The 21817-nt window shown below is 39.1% G+C and overlaps 1 protein-coding gene across 4 annotated transcripts in view; it reads left to right on the top strand.

Annotated features, from left to right (window-relative positions):
* Positions 1-21817, top strand: part of myo3b (myosin IIIB) — a 516799-nt gene that overhangs the window by 279102 nt on the left and 215880 nt on the right. For 3 of the 4 annotated variants that reach the window (XM_048598929.1, XM_048598928.1, XM_048598931.1), the window contains exons 23-26: positions 9679-9758; positions 10958-10978; positions 13676-13753; positions 17776-17981. In XM_048598929.1, coding sequence (XP_048454886.1) covers positions 9679-9758; positions 10958-10978; positions 13676-13753; positions 17776-17981 — 385 coding nt within the window. The remainder of the gene's footprint in view (positions 1-9678; positions 9759-10957; positions 10979-13675; positions 13754-17775; positions 17982-21817) is intronic. The other variant, XM_048598930.1, reaches the window with a different exon arrangement.

The following is a 21817-nucleotide window of genomic DNA, read 5'->3' on the forward strand; positions in this document are numbered from 1 at the left end:
TTGGCCCGTTGAGTTTGTGCTGGTCAAAAACAACCACCGAACTATTCTAATCCCATTTTCCAGCAATATGTTTCAATATTTAAAAGTTTCAGTATTTATACAGTATAATATATTGCAGTATTTAAAATTAACATTGAATCATTTATTTAATTAAATTTCAGAAATGGATAAAGTACATGATGTGAAAATAATTTTAAATGTTAATGTTCAAATAATTGTCATATTTTCCAAACAACTTGCAAAGTTGTTTTAAACTTTTAAGCAGAGGTACTGGAATACCATTATTACTTTCAGCGTATATGAGCTCACCTTTCTGCGTCCTGAAGAAGGGTCACCGGACCCGAAACGTTAACTCTGTTTTTCCCTTCACAGATGCTGCCAGACCTGCTGAGCTTTTCCAGCAACTTTGTTTTTGTTCCTGAACTCACCTTTACCTTCCAAAATGCCAGGAAAGAAATAAACTACAAAAGTAAATATCTCAGAGCTATATCAAAAAATTTAAAGAATTGAAAAATAGACAAGATGTTGTTGTATAGTATGACACTGTATAAGCTGCTGTTAATGATGAAGGTCCTTGCATTAGTGTAGGAAACTCTTAAGTGTAGGAAAATAGACGGCCTGTTGGCATTGTGTTATGGAGGATTATCCATGTCCTCATCAAACTAGAAGCAGCTCCTGTATTTAAAAAGATATTGTTTATTGCATGTTAGCAACCAGTTTACATTAGCTCAGATCTTCCAATGGCCAGATCGTTGTTGCAGCAGCGTAGGCTAGAGTTATATGTTGGGATCATGCGGAAATCCCAATCCGGTGACTTTGAGGGAACTGCATGGGAAATTGAAAATTCCAATGGGTAGCTCTCCTGCTTCTGGAACCCACCTAAAAACAAATCACATAAAGTTGTAGATTTCAGAGGGATCCAACTCATTTAGTTTGATTGGTTTTGCAGGTAAAATTAGAGGATTGCAGACCTGCTCTAAAGTAGCTATTGAACTGACTTCTTGCCTCACCACTGACTCTTCAACTACTTCACCCTCCTAAACCTGTGACACCCCCAACCTAATCCACACACCTCATCCTGACACTACCCACTCCCTCTCTGACCTGAATCCACCAGACCTGATAACACTGCTGGCATTCCTGATTTGACCATGTATGAACCAACCCTGCTGGACCTGAAACCCCATCCTAACCCTGCCAGATCCAGTGGCCCCCACACCCCTTGCACAGTTCCCTTTTTCTACCCCTGAGATAGAAACCTGACCCTTTTCCCCCACTCAATATTTACCCACACACCTGACACCCTTAATCACTAGCTTACAGATGTATCCCTTCACAGTAACTGTCAAAGTGGTTGGCCATGTTGCTGGACCTATAAGTCACAGAACATGGCACACTTGCTGCTGCAAAACAGGACATAGTTTGGTTTCCACAATGATCTTCTCCCCTGCTAGCTGTGAACATTTCTGTCAACCCTTTGCATAACAGGATGCTCTTGTCTAGGAATTTCCAGCGTAGAAGTTATCGAAGTATAACTTTTTTTTGTCTGATCAAGGTCGGACATAGGGTTTCTGACAATGACTGGAATTTCTGCAGCATTGTTAAGGAGGCTATGAGGAGGACCAGATGTTAAGTCTCACTCCTTTGAGATCCTAAGCTTGTCTGCCCACAATTCTCTGTGACATTAAAATAGGTGATGCCAATGGCAGTTCTCAGTATTAACCCTTTCAGACCCATTTACAACAGTGAAAACAGATTGGAAAATTGCAGTTTAGCGTGCCTTGAAGTTTGGCTTTGAGTTTTGTTTTATTGCATTAAAATTATTATGGTAGAAGTTACATTTTTTAAGTCATCATACGAGTGCCTAACATGCCGTTAACATGCAAAACTTTCCTCACCACTAAATTCCCTGAGATATTAAGCTGTTTGTGTCAACAACTAATGCATAAGTAAGTCTATAAATTTCAATTAAGTAAAATAGGAACTATTTTTAACTGACATAACTTGTACTTACACTATTCTAATAATTTCATGATAATATCTTCCTTATTGTTTCAGATGTTTGTCATTATGAGAAATGTTCTATTTTTGCTGTTACTGTTCATGTTAGATTTTTAAATTTTAACAATTCAGATTATATTTTCTTTGTAGCATAAGCATTAGACCCATTGTAAGTTGAGCACACACATTTATTGGTTTTACTGAAGTAAACATCACTACATGATTATTTAATTACTATTATTTTAGTTATTCTACAAGGAAACTAACACTTCATGATATTAGAAAATAGATATTATCTACTTGTTGTGAAATTATTTATAGAATCCAATGATCCCTTCTGGAGAACAAAGGCTTACTGTAACTCATCAGTCTGTAGTTCAGCAGCACAACCAGCAGGGGTCCTTCAGCAATTGTAGTATGGCTACACAACATGTTGCTTTAGTTTTGGAAAATTATTTAGTCCCAAACAATTTTTGCTGAAGCGAACACTAGAGTTCTGCATTGAGACCATTTAGAATTCATGATGCAGCTGACCCCATGATAATTACCTGAAAGTTGATACTTCCAATGGGCAATTACACAGCATATGGAACATTCGGAGAAAGTCCGAATTATAGTCGAAGACTTCAGAAGGTTGCGACGTACTCAGCAGAATAGTTAGACAGGAAATGTTAGAAGAATTGAACCTCCCTATGACCCTGACATTCCCTAACCACCAAAGCACCGATACTAATCACCCATCATTAATCCCCATGAGCTACCCAACTCCTGATCTTTGCCAACCCGACCTACCCTAAGCCCTCCCCCATTTACAATATACCTTACCTCTCTCCATATGACTTGCACCTGTACCTCCCACCCATGTGGCATCTTTACCTCTCACTATGTGCCACCCTACCCTCTGATCTACATGTCCAGCACTCTACCGTCACCTCTCAAGCACCTGCTACTTTATGCCCTCGTTCACTAACCACCTGGACTCCACACGCTCAACCAGCTGGCACCCCGTCCCCTCGCTTACCCTACACATGTACTTTCTCTCAGTAACTGCCAATGCAACGTAATGACATTTAACCCATGAAATACAGTAGCTACTGCGTTAAAAAGGAGGCAGGGTCTCAATGTCATTCCACTCTACTGATTTCTGTGTGAAATCCTGAACTCAACTACACTGCTTTGGCTGAGACATTTCCTGTCTTGGAAATAGGGAATCTGACCTAGATTGGAAGGTTTTAGCCATTCGATATAGGATATGTGGCCCAGGAGTCCGGATTCTGCTCAATCATAGATTAATTGAAGTAAAACAGGAACTATTTTTAACTAACATAACTTTGTATTACCCTATTCTAATAACTTCATGATAATAACATCTTCCTTATTGTTTCAGTTGCTTGTTGGAAGCACAGAAAAGGCCATTCAGCTCATCAAATCTGCACCAACATAATTACCATTAAAAGTGCGTTAATCCTAATTTCCCGCACTTGTCCCGTATTCTTGAATGTTATGATCATCAGGAATAACTATAAACATTATGAACATTCAACATTATCAAGTTTATGATACAATCAATCCATATCAGTAACTTGATATTACAGATAACTTAATTGCCAAGAATGAGTACAGAGTAAATACAACTTATTACTAGTTTGTGCTTTTCATGAATAAATAAATATATATTTGTTCTGCCACGCTTATTGATAACCTTATGTGGGCCAATCATGGTTCAGTCACAAGGTTTTAGATTTAAGTTCCACTCCAACACAAAAATCAAAGTGCAGTACTGAACTAATGCTGCACAGTTCAAAGACTATTTCTGTACTTCCCAAAGAGGTATAATAATAATGAAGCCATATAGTCTTTAATAAAAGACCAGCACTGAAACAACTTCTTTCAACGAACTCAAACACTCAATGTTTTGTTTTTAAAAAAAAACTGCAAATGCTAGAAACCAGAAACAAAATCAGAAATTGCTGGTAAAACTCAGCAGGTTTGGCAGTATCTGTGGAGAGAAAGCAGCGTTAATGTTTCGAGTCTAGTGACCATTTTTCAGAACTGATCTTAGCTGGGAAAAGATTGGTACATATACTGAAGATTGGGGGAGGAGTAAACATAGGTGGATTTGGAGTCCAGGGAGAGAGAAAAGCAATTGGTAGATAAAGGAATGGGTAAAGGTCAACCTGGGAGAATTAATGCTGCTAATATGAACTGTTAATGGCTGACAATGAGTTGTTTCTGGTAGCAGTCCAAGTGGTGGGAAATTTGTGGGGTATGGGATAAGTACATGAGAGAAGTTGCCCAGGCCCTAAAATAATTAAACTTGATATTAATCCAGAAAGTTGAAGGGTTCACAAGCGGAAAAAAAGGTGCTGTTCTTCCAGCTTGCGTGAGCTTCGCAGGAGCACTGAAGCAAGCCCAAAACATTATCAGCATTAACATGGACCTCCCACTCATGAGACCTTTGTGAACCCCCTACTCGCCATATGGCTTGATGAACAATTCTGTATGCAACCTGCTGTGGACATGAGTCAAACATCTCCAACTCCATAACATTGGAACCTGGAGGAAAACTTGGACAGAAAACACCCTTGTAGGAAACTACATTTTGAGTAAACTGTTCTCCTCTTGAGAAGCAGCAGGGAATTTAGCAGGAAGGGAAGATGATTGGCCAGGTGATGTTGGGGAGATACCAATAGCCTTTCTGCCAAGACAGGAATTGAATTCTGGGTTGGTTGCCCTTCTCACTCCACCACCTAGTGAGACCTTTAAGCGGTTAATAAACATCCACTTCATGACCTCTCAACACCACTGCCAGGGTTATACAATACCCAGCTAGTGAGAACAGTGGCACCTTTCCCAATTGGTAAAACAGAATGGCCTGCCTGTTTAGGGAGAGAGTGGTATCTAAATCTTCTCAAATCTGGGGATGATCAGAAACAAGGATTGGGGCCAGGGTGTGGCCACTGAAGCCATCTCACTGCCCCTGCTTCTGTGAACACCTGACTTCCCTTCTCTCCATGAGCCTTGTCTCTGCAAACCACACCTTTCCCCTTGAGAAGTTGATGACTGTGCTGGACTTCAGTTTGCCATGGCATCAGCATCCTTGGTCTCAAACTATGCTACAACTCACAGGGGCAGCTGCGCTCTAATAAGTAGTACTTTCAGGCAGGTTGGGATATCATTGTCCCAGAGGTGAGGCGGGCCTTCCTGCTCACGATAGTGGGGGTTCTGGCATCCTGCACGTTTCTCTGCCCATTGAAAAGTGGAAGATTTCACTGCTTGGGCAGAATCTTGTTGGCCCACCCAGAGCTTTCAGAAAGGCAGGTGAGGAAACATAATTGGTTGGGAGGCAAAAATTCAGTTTTGGACATTATTTAAGAAGGAAAAACAAACACAACTTGTGAATACTGGTCTCACTCATCTTGTTTATTTCAAAGTGAATCTCCAGTGTAAGCAGTACATTCATTTCCAACAATTAGTTTGTTTTACCTGTTATATTGGGAAGTTCTAAGAACCTGTTCAGGTGGATCAGCATTCCTGACTTGATGGTTCGGAACCTTTCTTACGTTCTTTAGCAATGCCAAGACTACTCATTAATGCCCTGGCCCACTGGAATTATTTCATGATAGTAATCCTTTAAGCCTAAAATGGAAAACGTATGTGCCCACAACCTGACTATAAACCTGAGGTATGTATCTGAAGGAGTATACTTCTTCCTCCTAACTCCAATCAGTAGAATCTTTTTCTTTTACTTGGTTCCTGCATAACCAAGCTGTCTTTTTCTCAAATGCTTATAATGTAAGGGTGAAGGTTAACTAGGCTCACTAGCTCAGTTATCTCAGCTCCAGGACAAATTCCCAGGAGTTTTTCAGTGCATTATGCTAGACCCAATCATCCTCAGCTCCTTATTATGACCTTTCTACCATCATAAGGTTAGAAGTAGGGATGCTTGCTGATGGTTGCACAATGTTCAGAATCATTCATGACGCCTCAGGTACGGAAGCAGTCTATGTCCAGATGCAGCAAGACCTGGACAAGGTCGAGCTTTGGCTGTCACTTAGATGTAGAGAAGCTACACAATGTTGAGTGACTCTTATAACTCAAACGTCTAGCTTAACTTCTTATTTTCCAGAGGCTGTGTAGGTCCATGAGGACACCAATGAGTGACAGCTTCATTGTGCTTCGCGCTACAACACAAGATGTGCATATGGGTATCTAGGACTATCATTACCAGTCAGGATGGTCTATAAAGAAACCTCTGTAGCCAGAAGGCTTAACAGATTTAAAGAGACCACTGGATCATCAAAGAATGTGCTGCATTTGTTCCAAGTGTAATGCTGCATAGAAAGTTGACGTCAGTGTTCCCAAAGTAACTTCAGTGCTCTTTAATATTATTTTTCTACCATATCTTGGAGCAGCCAATGCTGGGCTTAAGGAAGCCTGCTGAGTGCTCTGCTCCCTTGCGTCAGATGGGATTATCAAGTGTATATTGTTGGGCCTGAGCCTAGTGAGCTCCAATCTGAGAGGACATTCCCTATATGCCATCTGTCACTTATCGTTCCTGTCAGGCACACCTCCCTCACCCTTTGAGGTGATGGGGAGTCTGGAGGCACATCAAGGTCTGTGTTCTTTTTCTTTGTCTTTGAATTAATACATCCACAGCTTGAGTGATGGAGGGAATGTTTAATGTTGTGACCTGGGGAATAGTAGGACGAGAGTAATTGCACACTCCTCCAGCCTCAGTTGCAGCACTTCCAGAGATAAATAGCAGAAAAATATATTTTCATATTGTGAGAATCAAGCTGAAAATTTGGAAAGTATTGTGACAATTGTACAGGGCATTAGTGACACTGCATCTGGAGTACCATGTATGTAGTGATTGTAACGAGGTCAGCCAGGTGGACCTCATAGAATATGAATTCCCTGATTGGGGCTATAAATCTGGTTCAATCAGGGAGTCCTGGATGATAGATATAAACAGGAGTGTCAGAGGTTGTGTCCACTCTGAGACCTAGCTCTGAGGAAGCTGAATTAGTGTCAAGTACTATGCATGTGTAAATAAAGAGTAACTTGGTGATGGGATTCGGCCTCTGTGAAGTTATTTCATTGTATAGTTTTGGTTTCTTGCTGAAGATGGATGTCAGGTCTACAAGACCTAAAAGCAGGTCTTGAAATGGTTTTAAGCTATGCATTCTAAAATGACTAAAATGAATCCTAAGTTCACATAATTTGGAAGTTGGATGCAGCTCTAGAAACTTTGGCAGTAATTATAAAGATAGAGGTAAACAGGTTAAACCCTGGTGGAATTTCTCACTTAGTGATTACGAGGACACTACAAACATGGTGTGACAGAGAACACAGCAAATCATCTATCTCTGAATCTGTGCTGATGACAAAAAAAGAGCCATCAGCGTTGTTATAGCTGGAGCAGAAATAATAGTCCCGCTATCTCTTAATATGACAATGACCAAGGGTGTACAATTAATAAGTTAAAACTGACTCCTTAATGGGCCTATCACATGATTTTGAAGAACTTTAATTATGCATTACAGAACCCTTATCTCAGTTTGCTCTTTACCATCCATGGCTAGATTTGCCGCAAGTCCAAGGAAACCTCATCAAAACCTAGTTCCAAAAGGAATCTTGTATTCGACTGCAAAGTGGGCCAATTTGCCAACTTCATATAGCTGTGCCTTTGTAAGTATTAAAAGGAATTTGACAATTCTGCCTTGACTAGCTGAGTCTGCCTGAATCTGAGCTCCTTTGGAAAAGAATGTTTCTGGACTCTGACAAACACAAGAATTAATATGTGTATTTTTGGTTGCTTTTATTCTTAATTCCTTTTTCTTCCTTTGTAAATATTTTATAATTAACCTATTCAGAGATATTATTATACACCTCTGGAATTGGTAGGGCTTGAACTCAGGCCTCCTGGCTCAGAAGTAGGGACACTACCACTGTGCCACAAGAAACCTTCATGATTGTATACACATGTTGCAATAATCATCCTCTTAGTTTGAAAGCATGAATAAATCATATTTCCGATTTAACCTTCAAGATAGCTTGTGGTAGGCCTCTTTAAAAATTACAAACAGAGTTTAGAGGAAAAATGCTACAGCCTGTTTAAACAAAGTTAAAACCAATCTGCTTACAGACATAAAGCAAGAAAGGTAGAAGAGTTTGATTTGCTTCTCACCCGTCCCTAACAAAGGGTGTAATTGTGTTAGAAACAGTTTACAGAAGCTTCCTGGGTGAAGGGTTTAGCATATGAGAAAATGCAGAGCACGTTGGGTCTGTATCCATCAGAGGTTAGAAAAATGAGAAGTGATCTTATGGAAACATGAGATTTTGTGGAGACTTGACATGCTTCTTGGAGGTTGTTTTCTCTGCGGAGAAGCCATAAACTCAGGGACTCTGTTTGAATTGAGAAGTTTCCCATTTATAAGGAGAATATTGAGGAGAATTCTGTTTTCTGTCAGAGAACTATCAAGCTGTGGGTTTATCTTCCCCAGGGGCAATGAAGACAGAATCATTGAATGTATTTGCAGCTGAGTTGGATACATTTTTGATCTGCAAGAGATTCAAGGGTTAGGGAGGGCAGACTGGAAAAATGGAGTTTAGGCAATCATCAGATCATCCATAATCTTATCAAATGGTGAGTAGACGCGAGTTTGAATGGCCTATTCCTTCTAATTTTTGTTTTCTAGTGCAACCAGTGCATTTTGTGTAGATCTGTTTTGTCACCTGTACTCAATAATATTGAAGCCATTTATGTTAACATTAAATGGGTTATTGGGTTAGGGGAAGAAGTCCCAGCTGAGTTAAAATGGGACGATTGTTCCTATTCTCTTAACAGGAGGTTTTTATTTATTGGCTTAAATTTGGTAAAGAACTGTAATTAGATTTAGTGCAATGTTTGGTTATTAACAGGTTTGTTAACATATTTTTGAAAAAGAATGGAGGAATTTTATCCAAGACTGAGCATGCCTTAGTTTTTATTTATGGAGAGGTCATGCTTGCTATAACTTGCACTTATATCATGCTTTGAATTTTAAAAGTCAACACAAAGGGAAGAAAAAGTGGTTGTCATTTATGTTAATACTGCTTAGTTTAAACCTTCATTCAATAAAATGCAAATAAATTGACTATATAAGGTGCAGCTGAAGTGACTTAGCATTATTTCCATAACATTGCTAAAATATTATTCACATAATTATTGTTCCAAAGTATGTTAAGTACATAATTTAGAAATATTTTACCACCTGTTGTATGTTTCCCCAAAAGTTTGTCTTCACTTGCATATGCAGCTATTACGCTGCCTATATTTAAAATATGAGTTATATCTCAGCCTTGGCCATAGCATTTGCTAAAAGATGCAAGGAATATCTTCGGTGACCTATTTATTTATGCTGTAAATCCGTTGAAATGTGTTAAAATGCTCCACTCATTAAAAAAATCCTGCCACCTATGGATTAAGACTTTGATGTTACCAATCCTGCTTCAAAGCCTTCTTTCAATGCTATTAATCATAGTTTAGCCTCTGAAGGTGTAGCCAGAGAAAACATTGGACATCTTTGTGAGATATTCTAAAACTTCGACCTATCCTGAGTGTATCATACATGTTTATTTACAATCTCTTCTTTAACATCCTCAGCATAAAACTGCATTCTCTCTTTTCAGGTAACTTAGCACAATCAAGAGCAAGAGTAAATGCAGCATCAAGGTCATTACCTCCACAGCTTAATGCAGGCCGTAAAAAGGTTTGTATGTTTTTTAACTGGGTCATTAAAACAGGAGAACTTCTAGTTTGCATTGTGAAATTTGTATTAAGCTACAATTCACTTTATACAGTCATTAAATTCATTTTGATAGTAATCCTGAGACCCCCTTTTTTTTAATTACTTCAGTATAACTTAATTTTTCTGCTTCATTTGTGAACTACAAAAGTATATTGGAAATTCAGTTCTTCATAGGATCAAGTGAAACAAATCTAAACAAACTGTTTCAGGAGAATACAATTTATTAATAGAGTCACTGAAACTTTGTTTTACAGTTTTTCCAGTTCAATATTCATATGCAGTTTAAATTGATAAAGCAACAGTAATGAAATGAAATATTTACCTTTAGGTATTTAAATTTTATGCTTAGATCCGATTAATTTTAATTGCATAGTATTAATTGCATAGTCTCAAAGTGCACTTCACATGCACTTCACACTTACATTTACATCAAAGCACTTAGTTCTTGGGTTCTTCATTTGCATCCTATGGCGTGAGTCACCAGGACTTATACCTATCCCTCTGGCTACTATATCTTCAAAGAAAAGAACTGAAGTCAAGCCAATCAATGAATACAGACAGCACAAATCCAATATATACATATTACTACATTTCAACAGCAAACATTTATCTGTAACCTTTTCATCAAGCAGGGACTTGATGTTTAAAAACAAATTGCAGCTTGTGGTAAAAAAAAGTTTCCAGAAAATCTAAAATTAATTCTGAGTTTTCCTAAAAGCAAAGAATACAAGTTTTCTGATCTAATAAACTTTGTTGATGATTGCATTCATACTATGATGTGAGAGACTAAATAATGACCCTTGCTACAGAACTAATCAAAATTCCCAATATTTATTTGGTCTTGTGATGATTTCAAGTGCTTTGAAGTTGTCTTTTAATGCAATTCGTTAGGGGGACATTGAGTTTTATTTGCAGATGTTCTCTTCATCTTATTTGTCAATATATTACAAGTGCTACCTGTAAAATAACGTGCTGTGAAAACTTGAAAAGGTTTAAAGCAAAATTCTACAGTTACTATCAAAAAGTTCACCATTACAGCATTTGCTTTTCTATTAATCTTACTTACAGTGCTGATTCTATATTGCTTTATTTCTTGAATAAAAATCTCCTTTCTTGTGATATGTTGATCGTCTTTTATTCTATTTACTTTTCAAATACAGTCTCCTAAATACTTGCTGAAGGTAAGATTGACAATGAGATAACATTTAATGATATAAATGTGACAGCAGTATGCAGTGACAACCTTCGAGACCCATTGTTAAGTTTATTTGTGCTCAAAATAAGTATCCTTTAATTTGTTTTAAATTTGTATTGTCTGTTCAGTATTGATTTTCTAATTCTGTTTTTTATGACACTCCTCATTACACAGGCCTATAAATTGGATATGTAGCTCCTTTTTCTCATGAGCTATGCAGGCTATTAAGGCCTCAAAATGGCAGATAGAAATTGCGTGCATACTTCCAGCCAGAAGTACACAAACCATGATTTTTGGGAAGAACAATTAAGAGTTGACCTTTAGCTACATCTAGAGGTGACATTACACCCTTGAAATGTACATGTAAGGGGCTTCATGCATGACTGATGTCCCTGGCTGCTCCAGCACTATCGCAGGCAAGCACTCATGGAAATGAACCCTGAGAATTATCTGCCAATCAATAAGTTAATTATCTAAGATAACACAGTGTGGAGCTGGAACAGCACAGCAGACCAGGCAGCATCAGAGGAGCAGGAAAGTTGACATTTCGGGTTGGGACCCTGCTTCAGAAAATCTCTGAAAATCGCTGTTATCTCTGACTCCAGCATTGGCAGTTCTTACTATCTCTGATTGAGTTAATTATCTAAATCAGGATTTGGCAGTAGCAAAAACATTTCTCCCAATCCTATCTTAAAAGACTCAGTTGTTGTTTCTGATTTTCCCCAGTGCCATTGCTTTAGGACTCCTGAAACCTAATTGCAGACTCACGGTCTTAAGCCAATCATCATTTGAGAACTCTGACTCCTTTGCCGCCACCTCCAATCACAATACTCCAGGTTTCCCATTCCTTGCTCCAAGCTTGAATCACAAAAACCAGTCTACCCCCATCCGCAATCTTGCTTCACTGCACCATGCCCTGCAAGATACCAATACCCTTGCCCCACAAACTCCCCTCAGCTCCTATCTGCTGATCTAAGACTCCATGCCTAGACCTGACCTGCCCTGAGTCCACGTCCAATTGTGGGCTTTGGACCCAGCTTCTGAAAACTCTTAACAAAACCCTGTTGCGATTCTCATGGAGGCCTGATTTTTCTTAACTGTCAACTGGTCTTTTATTTCTGGAAGGTTACAGTGCGACGTCAATAAGGGTCGAGGCCCAATATAAAGGCTGCCTCAAATCTCATTGCTTTGTCACAGAGTGTTAAGCCTGCATTTCCATGGGCCCTGCTTCCAAATTCCTAGTTCCCTTCAATTTTGCATTCCCAGATGCTACTTACAAGTGTTCCCTTGTGGTGCTGTTGAACTGGCTGTCAGAGGTGTATCCAAATGGCTTAGGTCGATTGTTGCTTAACCTTTGAGATTCAGTCCATTTTCCATTGACAGATCAATACGGTATCTGGAAAACCTGCATCACAAAGGTGGTCATCAAATTCTAACAATTATAGAACAAAAGGGGAATCAGCAGAGTCGAATCAAGGAATGGGATCAAGTTTGAAGTTTTGATGTTTTCTTTGCAGATGAAAATTAATTGAATGTCTTAAAAAAATACAAATTATAAAAACTATACATGAAGAACATCATATTTGTCCTTTTTTTGGACTCTTTACTCAAAATTAATTGACTTCTTTCAATGACAGCACCAGGCCACCCTTGCACTTTGACTACAAACCAATGATAAATATGTACAAAGTCTGCTTTACCCATCCTGCTAATAATTTTGTTATATTCTACATGACAATAAATTCTTGCTCAACTTAACAATTGATTTAAATCTGGTGAATTAAACTTCTTGTAGATTACAAAATGCTTGTTCCATACTTTTAGGCATTAATTTAGATAAATTTTAATTGCCCTGCAATTTCCCCTCTTTCCCTATGGAAAAGTGTTACTAACATGACATCTATTTCTGGGTTCATTCAGTTTATTCTAGGAATTTGCCATACTGAGTTGCAAGCAGCATTGCAGTTCAGGATGTTAATAAGTCAACACATTGATGTGAAATTCCTCATCTGAAAAGCGTTTTGAAGTTACTGCATGTTTGCAGATAAATTTCTCATTCATTGTACATTGTACATTTATAGCACATTCACTAATTTGTCATTTTTTGAATGTTCAGTTGTTCTTTGTAGATTATGCAGTAAAACCAGTTCTTAGTTCACAAATTTGTAACTTACTTCAGTTTTCTTAAATGAGATGGCAAAATGCAACACACAATTATAGGCTAAACATAATGTCTGCCTATTCCCTGAATATATTTACATAACGAACAGAAATGCCTGCCATTGCTTATGACGATAATGTAAACATAACTCTGAAGCCATTCATTTTAGTGGTTCATTAGATTTGATGAAATATGTTTATAAAGTACAAGATCATCAAAATGTTAATATTATTGGGTTAATAGGGCTTTTTTAAAGACAGAGTTTATGTCTTGAATAAATTTTATGTTGGTTTATGGCAAAAACTTGATTTGTGTTCTATTTTAATATCCACAGTATGCCTTTAAGCTAGCACCCTTTGATTTCTTTGATTCTTTTTATTGACTCTCAGCTGCTGAATCTCTGCATTTTTTTTGCATTGGTAATTTTATCACCCTGTGCATAGTTTAGTTGTAGAAGGCAAACTTGCTTTAGTAATCTATATTTTGCTGACAAATATTGCATTTTCACTATTCCATAATCAGGTTGATACACTGGAAGTTATGCGACATCCTGAGGAAACAACAAACATGAAAAGACAAACTGTGGCTTCTTACTTCAGGGTAATGTTAGTAATTTAGCTGCAAATATTTTAAAAGAAAGGCCTTTGAAGATCATAAAATGTCATTAACACAGTAGAATTTTAAAGGGTGTGCATTTATACATGTGGGGACTATGAGACAAAATTGTACGCTTCCTGTGCAGATGTCTTTGTTTGATGTTCTTTTCCAAAGTTATTCTTTCTGCCTTTTACCAAATGTTGTATTTTAGTAAAAAGAATACAATTACATGTACCAAATAATTTTATTAAACTGTAAAATAAATAGAGAATGATTGGATAAAAAAATTATCAAAAATATCTTGAGGAATTTTGCAATAGTCTCCAGAGTCAAAAGCTTAGGCAAAAGGTCATTTAAAAGGCAGATACACTTTAATCAGACCTTTGAAAAGACGTTATTGTAATTTCAGCACTTTTTATTTCTAGCTGAAACTTTTGTGATTTTTAATACCAGGTGCTGTGTTTCTTGCATATTTTGCTCCAAATTTTCTTCATAGGCAGCAAACAATTTGCACTAAAGTAATTTAACAGAAAAGATATAAATTGTTCCAATTCTGACGATTCTAAATAGTTAGGAGTATATCATAGAGTCATACAGCATAAAACAGGCCCTTCCGCCCACCATATCAATGCCACCAAACTACACTAATCCCATTTACCTGCACTTGATCTGTACCCTACTGAGCCCCAGCATTTTAAGTACTCATCTAGATGCTTCTTAAATGTTGTGAGAGTGCTTGCCTCCACCACCCTGTCAGGCAGCATGTTCCATATGTCTACTACCCTCTGGATGAAATACAATGTCCTTGGATCTATTCTAAACCACTTACTCATCACCTTAAACTTATGCATTCTATTTTGACATGTCTGCCATGGGGAAGAGATTCTCACAATCTGCTCTGTTATACCTCATAATTTTATATACCTCAATCAGCCTCCCCTCATAACTGAGCCTTTTCATCCCAGGCAACATCCTAGTGAATCTCCTCTGCACCGATGTCCTCACAATAGTGTGGTGACCACATCTGCACACAGTAGTCCATCTGTGACCGAATCAATGTGTTATAAAGTTGTAACAAGACTTCCTTTCTCCTCTATTCTAGGACCAGCTAATGAAGGCAAGCATCCTGTATGCCTTCTTCACCACCTTGTCTACCTGTACTGAAACATTCATGGATCTATGGGGTTGTACAACATGGTCCCTTTGTTCCTCAGTACTCCCTAAGGACATGCCATACATTGTGTATATTTTTTCCTTATCACATGTCCCAAAAAGGAATCACCTCACACTTATCGGGATTAAATTGCATTGGCTGTTACTTAACCCAGTTTACCAGCTAAGCAATATCAGCCCGAGATCAACTTCCTTGCTATCTTTTTGTGTCATCTGCAAACTTTCTAATGCCTTCTGCATTCACATCGAAGTCATTAATGCACATAACAAGCAGCAAGGGTGCCAGCACCAATCCCTCTGATACCCTGCTGATTTAGGCTTCCAATTACAAAAACAACCCTCCACCATTACCCTTTGTCTTCTATTAGTAAGCCAATTTTGGATCCAATTTACCAACTAACCTTGGATTCCATGGCCTGTTTTGGACCAGCCTTCCATGTGGAACCTTGCCAAAGGCCTTATGGAAGTCCATGTAAACCATATCAACTGCACAACCTTCATCAATATATTTAGTCACATTTTCGAAAACCTTAAATTAGTCAGACAGGGTTTCTCTCTAATAAACAGTGCTGGCTAACTCTGATCAATCCCCACCTTTCCAAGTATTGATTAATTCTATCCCTCAAAATTTTTTCCAATAATTTCCCTACCACTGATGTCAAGCTAACTGGTCTGTATTTACCTGGCCTATCCCCGCTGCCCTTCTTGGATAAAGGAACCACATTAGCTCTACTCCACTCATCTGGCACTTCACCTGTGGCCAACGAAGTATTAAATATCTCCGTCAGGGACCCAGCAATCTTCTCTCCTGATTCCTGTTGCAGTCTGAGATATATCTTAGCAGGCCCTGGGGATTTGTGCACCTTTATGCCCACTAAAACATCTAATACACTTTCCTTGTTAACACGTTCTTGAACCTCATCATGCCAACTGATATCTCAACTACAATATCTTTCTCTTCTGTGAACACAGGTGAGAAGTATTCATCTAAGACCTCACCCACGTCCACTAATTCCGTGCACAGGTTGACCTTTTGATCTTTAATAGATCCCACTTTTTCCCTGGTAATACTCTTACTCTTAATATCCTTATAAAAAGTTTTGAGTTTTTCTTGATTCCGTCTGCCAAAGATATCTTGTGGCCCCTCTTTGCCCTCCTAATTTCCTTTCTAAGCAACCTCCTACACTCTTCCTGCTTTTGAAAGGCCTCCCCTATTTTTAATGTGCTGTACCTGACATACGCTGCCTTCTATTTCCTTATCAAACTCTTGATATCCTTTGACATCCAGGATTTCCTGGACTTAATGCCTTTGCCCTAAAGAGAAACCTGCTGGGCCTGAATTCTTACTATACTACTTTTAAAGGACTCCAATTTCCAAATGTATACTTACCTGCAAATAGCTGCTCACAGTCTGTTTGTCAGATCCTTGTCTAATGATATTGAAATCAACCTTCTCCCAGATTAGGCACTTAAATTCTGCACTCTCCTTAGCCCTTTCCATAATGGCTTTGAAACTTGGTCACTGTCCCCAAAATGACTGCCCACTGAAACTTCAATCGCTTGACCAACTTTATTTCTTACGATTAGGTCTAGCGCTGCCCCATTTCAAGAAGGACTATCTGCATACTGGTATAAATCACTTTCCTGGATGCACTTCAAAAATTCCACCCTTTCTAATCTGTTCACACTAAGGCGATCCCAGTTAATGTTAGCATAGTTGAAGTCCCCTCCAACTATAATCCTGTTTCTCTCACGCCTTTCTGTGATTTGCCTACTTATCTGCCCCTCTATCTCCTCTGTCTATTAGAAGGCCTGTAGTACAATCCCAACAAGGTGATCACCCTGTTTTATTTCTGAGCTGTAGCCAAATGGCCTCATTTGAAGACCCTTCTAGGATGTCCCCCATCATTTCTGTAGTGATGGTTTCCTTTATCAGTACTGTAATGCCCCCATCTTTCTTACTTTCACCTATCCCATCTTAAACTTCTATACCCTGGAATATTGAGCTGCCAGCCCTGTCCTTCCTTCAACCATGTCTCAATGCTCGCAACAGTATCATGTTCCCAAGTGTGATCAATGCTGTAAGTTCATCCATCTGACTAGTCAAACTCCTTGCACTAAAATAAATACAATTTAGCTTTCCAGACCTCCCATGTGACTTATCCTTCCCATGTCTTCTTCACCTACTGGACTGTCTTAGCATTCGTTTTGTATCTGATTGGACTTCGCTCCCACCTCTACTCTGTGCCGCTTCCCTCTTTCAGAACAATTAAAAATCTCTCCAACAGCATTAGCAAACCAACCAGCAAGGAAGTTGGATCCATTCCAGTTCAGGTGCAACTTGTCCAGCTTGTACAGGTCCCATCTACCCCAGAAGCTGTCCCAGTGATCCAAAAAATCTAACGCCCTCCCTCCTACACCATCGCTTTAGCCAGGTGTTCATCTGACCTATCTTCCTATTCCTGTACGGAGTAGTGCATGGCACTCAAAGTAGTCTGGAGGTTACAACTTTCGTAGTCTTTCTGTTTAATCTACTGCCTAAGTCTCTAAATTCCTGTTGCAGTATCTTTTTCTTTTGTATCCATGTCATTGGTACCAACACATGTCACAATTGCTAACTGTTCACCCTCCCCACTTCAGAATGCCCACTGAGTCATCGCCAGTCCTGGAACCAGGGAGGCAACATACCATTCGAGAATCTTGTTTGCGATCGCAGATCTGCTCGTCATTTCCCTTACAATTGAGTCCTCTATCATTAAAACTCTCCCAGTCTTATTGAATCAATAGAAACAGTTGATTGATTACCAGCCAATATATAAAGTTTTCAGATCAATTTTCTTTTTCACCTATAGTATTCCTTAATGGATCTACTGTCTAAAATGGTGGTTGGACAACCTCATTTTGTCCGTTGCATCAAGCCCAATGATGACCGTGAAGCACAGAAGTTTTTTGAAGCAAGAGTACTGGTTCAATTGCGGTACACTGGCATTTTGGAAACTATCCGCATTCGGGCTCAAGGATATTCTCATCGCATCCTGTTTGAAGAGTTTGTTAAAAGGTAAAAGTACCATAGACAGTAAGGAGATACAAATTGTAAAATGTGTTTTATCAACCAAAATACTTTGGGTGGAATCTGAAAGGGACCTTAATGATGTGGGCTATGGTGACATTTGTAGCAGAATCACATGCGAATTCTGACAAGGCTTACATTGACATCAGAAGCAGCTCACTGTATCTCTATTGCATTTGCTGAGCAGCAAGGTAAATATCTCGCTAAGTTACTTGCATACTCTCTTAGCACCTACCTGCATCATCTATCTGCATCATCTAGCACCTATAGTATATTCCATCTGCTGGTGAAGAAAACACACTGCATGCATATTCAATCCAATGGCTATGTTGGTAAGTGATGGGGATTTGTACTCAGTCCAGTCAAAGTGGGGAACCGTTGTCATTAATGGGGTCCCAATACTGTCAGATATTGGCACAGACCACACACAGTCCAGGGGCTTGGCCATTGTCAGTCACCCGTTTAGTCTGTTCACAGTCAGGGGATCTGTCCAAATACAGTCCAGGGAGAAGACAACAATCTGTTCAATAGAAGAGGTGCTCAGGAGCAGTGAGGGGAATTGTGTACTGTCCATTGGAGAGCAGCAAAGACAGTGATAAGGGTTCTGGTCAGTTATATTTAGGGATTGCTTGTTGAAGGTTGTCAGAAATGAAGCCAGTACAGTTATGGGGATTTTGTTGATTTTGAGGGGTTTGTGATCACAGTTACCTAATCTAAGCAGTCAACAATTTGTAGCAATTTTCTGATAGTTTATTGAGTTTAAGAACGAATAGTTTAGATTTGTTACATCAGTTAATTAGACAAAGAAAGTATACAACCCTGGCAGATGAGAATGCTTTACTGTTCCCAAAGCTATACTGTAGAATGGAGGAGCAGGTTTTGAAGTGGTGGAGTGTTCATCTTTGATATCATGCAGTCTTTGGTGGTAACAGTCTTTGTTCCTCCCTCAGCCTGATGTAGGTGAACTTCTGGTCTTCTCCGAATTAGATGGTGGCACATTCCCCTGAATTCTCTCTCACTCTTTCTCCCTCGCTCGTTCCTTGCCTCTCCCTCTCTCTCACTCTCTCTCTGTCTCTCTGTCTCTCTCTCTCTCTCTACCACCGCCCACTCTCTCCCTCTCTTCCCTCTCTCCCTCCCTCCCCCACCTGTCTATGTTGATATACCTTACTTTGAGAGCTGGCCATTTATGCTAAATCAATCACCTGTCTAAATCCTCTCAGCCAATGACCATGGGCAGCTACTCGTGATGTCAGGATGAGTTTTCCCATTCGTTTGAAGGTTAGGTTTTTTCACATTTGTTTTCCAAAACACTGCATTCAAAATAGGGTACTCTGTGCCCAATAAATCTTTTGTTTAAGCTTGTAAATGGCTTCTTACTATTGTAACACAGTTAAATGAGGTTTCATGCTACATAGGAAATACTGAGTATGGGATACTAAAAGGACACAGTTTTAAAGAGGACCCCAATTTCCAACAATATGCCCATTGACCATTGAGGGGAGTGCAAGGGGCTCTGTAGCAGCACCAGGGAATCATTGCCAAAAGGGTTGGGGAGAAAGCTGAGTTATGTGGAAAGGTGGGGGCAAGGATGATGATGGTGGGAAACTCAAGGTGTCTGGGATGTAGACTAAACAGCATCAGAGGGCATGGTAGGCTCCTGGAAGTTGGGGGTGGGGTGGGGAAGGTAATAAGGTTATTATCAGTGACCAGTACTGTGGTCTGCAAAGGGGCAGCTTAGAGTACAAGGGTTGGCATCATTAGATTGTAATGTTGAGTTTCTTGGGGAGAGAGGACTGTTGGAGACAAAGTTCACTGTAGTGCAACTGCACTTGGTGGGATGAGTGGAAATGGGCTGCCAGGGTAGAACAAGGTGGAAAGAGTCATGTAGACATTAAGTGTATGGGGTAGTAGGTATCAACTGGGAGTTGCGTTCTCTGCCATTACTTGCCATTCTCTAGATGCAAAATTGAACTGAAACATGGTACAGGGCAGGGCAGTGTCAGTTTGATGGGCAAAAGAGATCTACATCTGCTGGCCGTCAGGACATTAAAAAGACAAAAGCATGAAGTGTATGTTTGCAAACTCCACTATGTTTCATTTGCAATAACTTCTCCACACATTTGCAATGCATGCTCAATGAATGTGCTTTGGCATCAACTATTGGTCAAAGACAAATTGCACCAAGCCATTGAGGCTTGCCTGTGGATATTATAGAAAGCTGTTATGCCATAATTTCCTATGTGTACGTTTGATGATTCAGCCCCAAGAAACACCAAAAAAGATACCAACTATAACCAGATGTAACCAAAAACAATTTATTTGAGTGGATTTGCCTGATGTATAAACTATGAAACACAGACTCAGTGGACTGAAGGGCCTCCTCTGTACTGTATGATTCTACGATCCTATGACAATTAACATGGATTATGGTGTGTCTAATCAAGACTACCAACAGTAAATTGTTATATTTCAATAATTATTTTTAATTGATCTCTTTTCCTACATTGGCTCTCAGTTTAACAATACTTTGATTTTAGAATTTTTAACTCTGTTTTCAGGTACCTCTCTGGCTTTGTTCCTGCTCTATCTCTGAAATCTTCTCCAGCTCCACAACTTGAGATACCTGTGCTCCAGTCCAGGCCTCTTCAGGACCCATGATTTCAATCATTCCACCAGTATTGGCTATGCCTTCAGCTGATATATCTTTACTCCTTCACTCAAATCCTAAATTCTGGAACTCCCTCCTTAAATCTCTCTGCCATCTCACTACTTTGCCTCCTTTAGGACAATCCTTAAAAACCTGCCTCTTCAAACTCCATTCTGTAAGCTCTGACATTCTCCACATTAGGAATGGCAGCAACACATTACCCATCAATTGGAAGTGGACAGCCAATTTAATCCGTTAATCGATGAATTAAATTGGTAAATTAACAGCTACTTCTCATCCTTGATGGTATTTTATCAGCTTCAGGATGTTTCCACACTGTGTTCCAAGACCACCAAGTAAACTATAGCAGCCTGCCAATGGGGTTCCCTTTGTAGTGAGGGACTCTTCTTAATGAACTCTCTGTGGCCAATGGAGGGGCCTCCTTATGGCTCCACCACTGCAAGGTTCATTCCTTTGATTGATGGGTTATGTCTATCCAGTCCTAGCACAATAAATTGAAATTCTTACCTGGCCACATTATCACTGCTGCTGCCAGACCTCTGAGTGGGTCAGCAGCTCTGAGAGGCAAGGATTTTGGGCCTGGCAGTTACTACTTAATTATCTGCTGCCAGTTATATCCTGCGTAGACTCTCATTGTCCATCTGTGCAGGCTTATGACCCACTTTTATCCTGGCAGTGGTTCAATTTAGCATATGGGATCATTCTGTCCTATGTCCTAAAGGTGTATTTACTTAAATAACTTTATTAAAAAAGATTTTTAATTTTTATAAATACAGTACTTTACCATGTATGTTAACTGTTCAAAAAACCTTGGAAGTGACAGAATATTTGTTAATTGATTGAACAAAGTTTTTTTGTGTCCAATCCTTAATACAATATCTAATTGTTAAATACTGATAATTATTAAGTATGACACAGGTTTTGGGGTTGATATTGAAATTGTGAATCTTTCCTGTCATTATTCCTCCAAAATTGACAACAATTATTGAATTTATATGTATATAAATGCAGTTAAGTATAGAAATCCAAAGAATGTGTCATTAAAACCACTACAGACTGTGATTAATTAGAAATTATTCATCTGATGAAAGCTTCCACTTTTAAATTATTAAATTTTCTGTAAAAATTCTGGTATAAGTTGCACCTTTCTGAAATA

The sequence above is a fragment of the Rhincodon typus genome, chromosome 7 (assembly GCF_021869965.1).
Source record: "Rhincodon typus isolate 14 chromosome 7, sRhiTyp1.1, whole genome shotgun sequence".
NCBI classification, from domain to species: Eukaryota; Metazoa; Chordata; class Chondrichthyes; order Orectolobiformes; family Rhincodontidae; genus Rhincodon; species Rhincodon typus.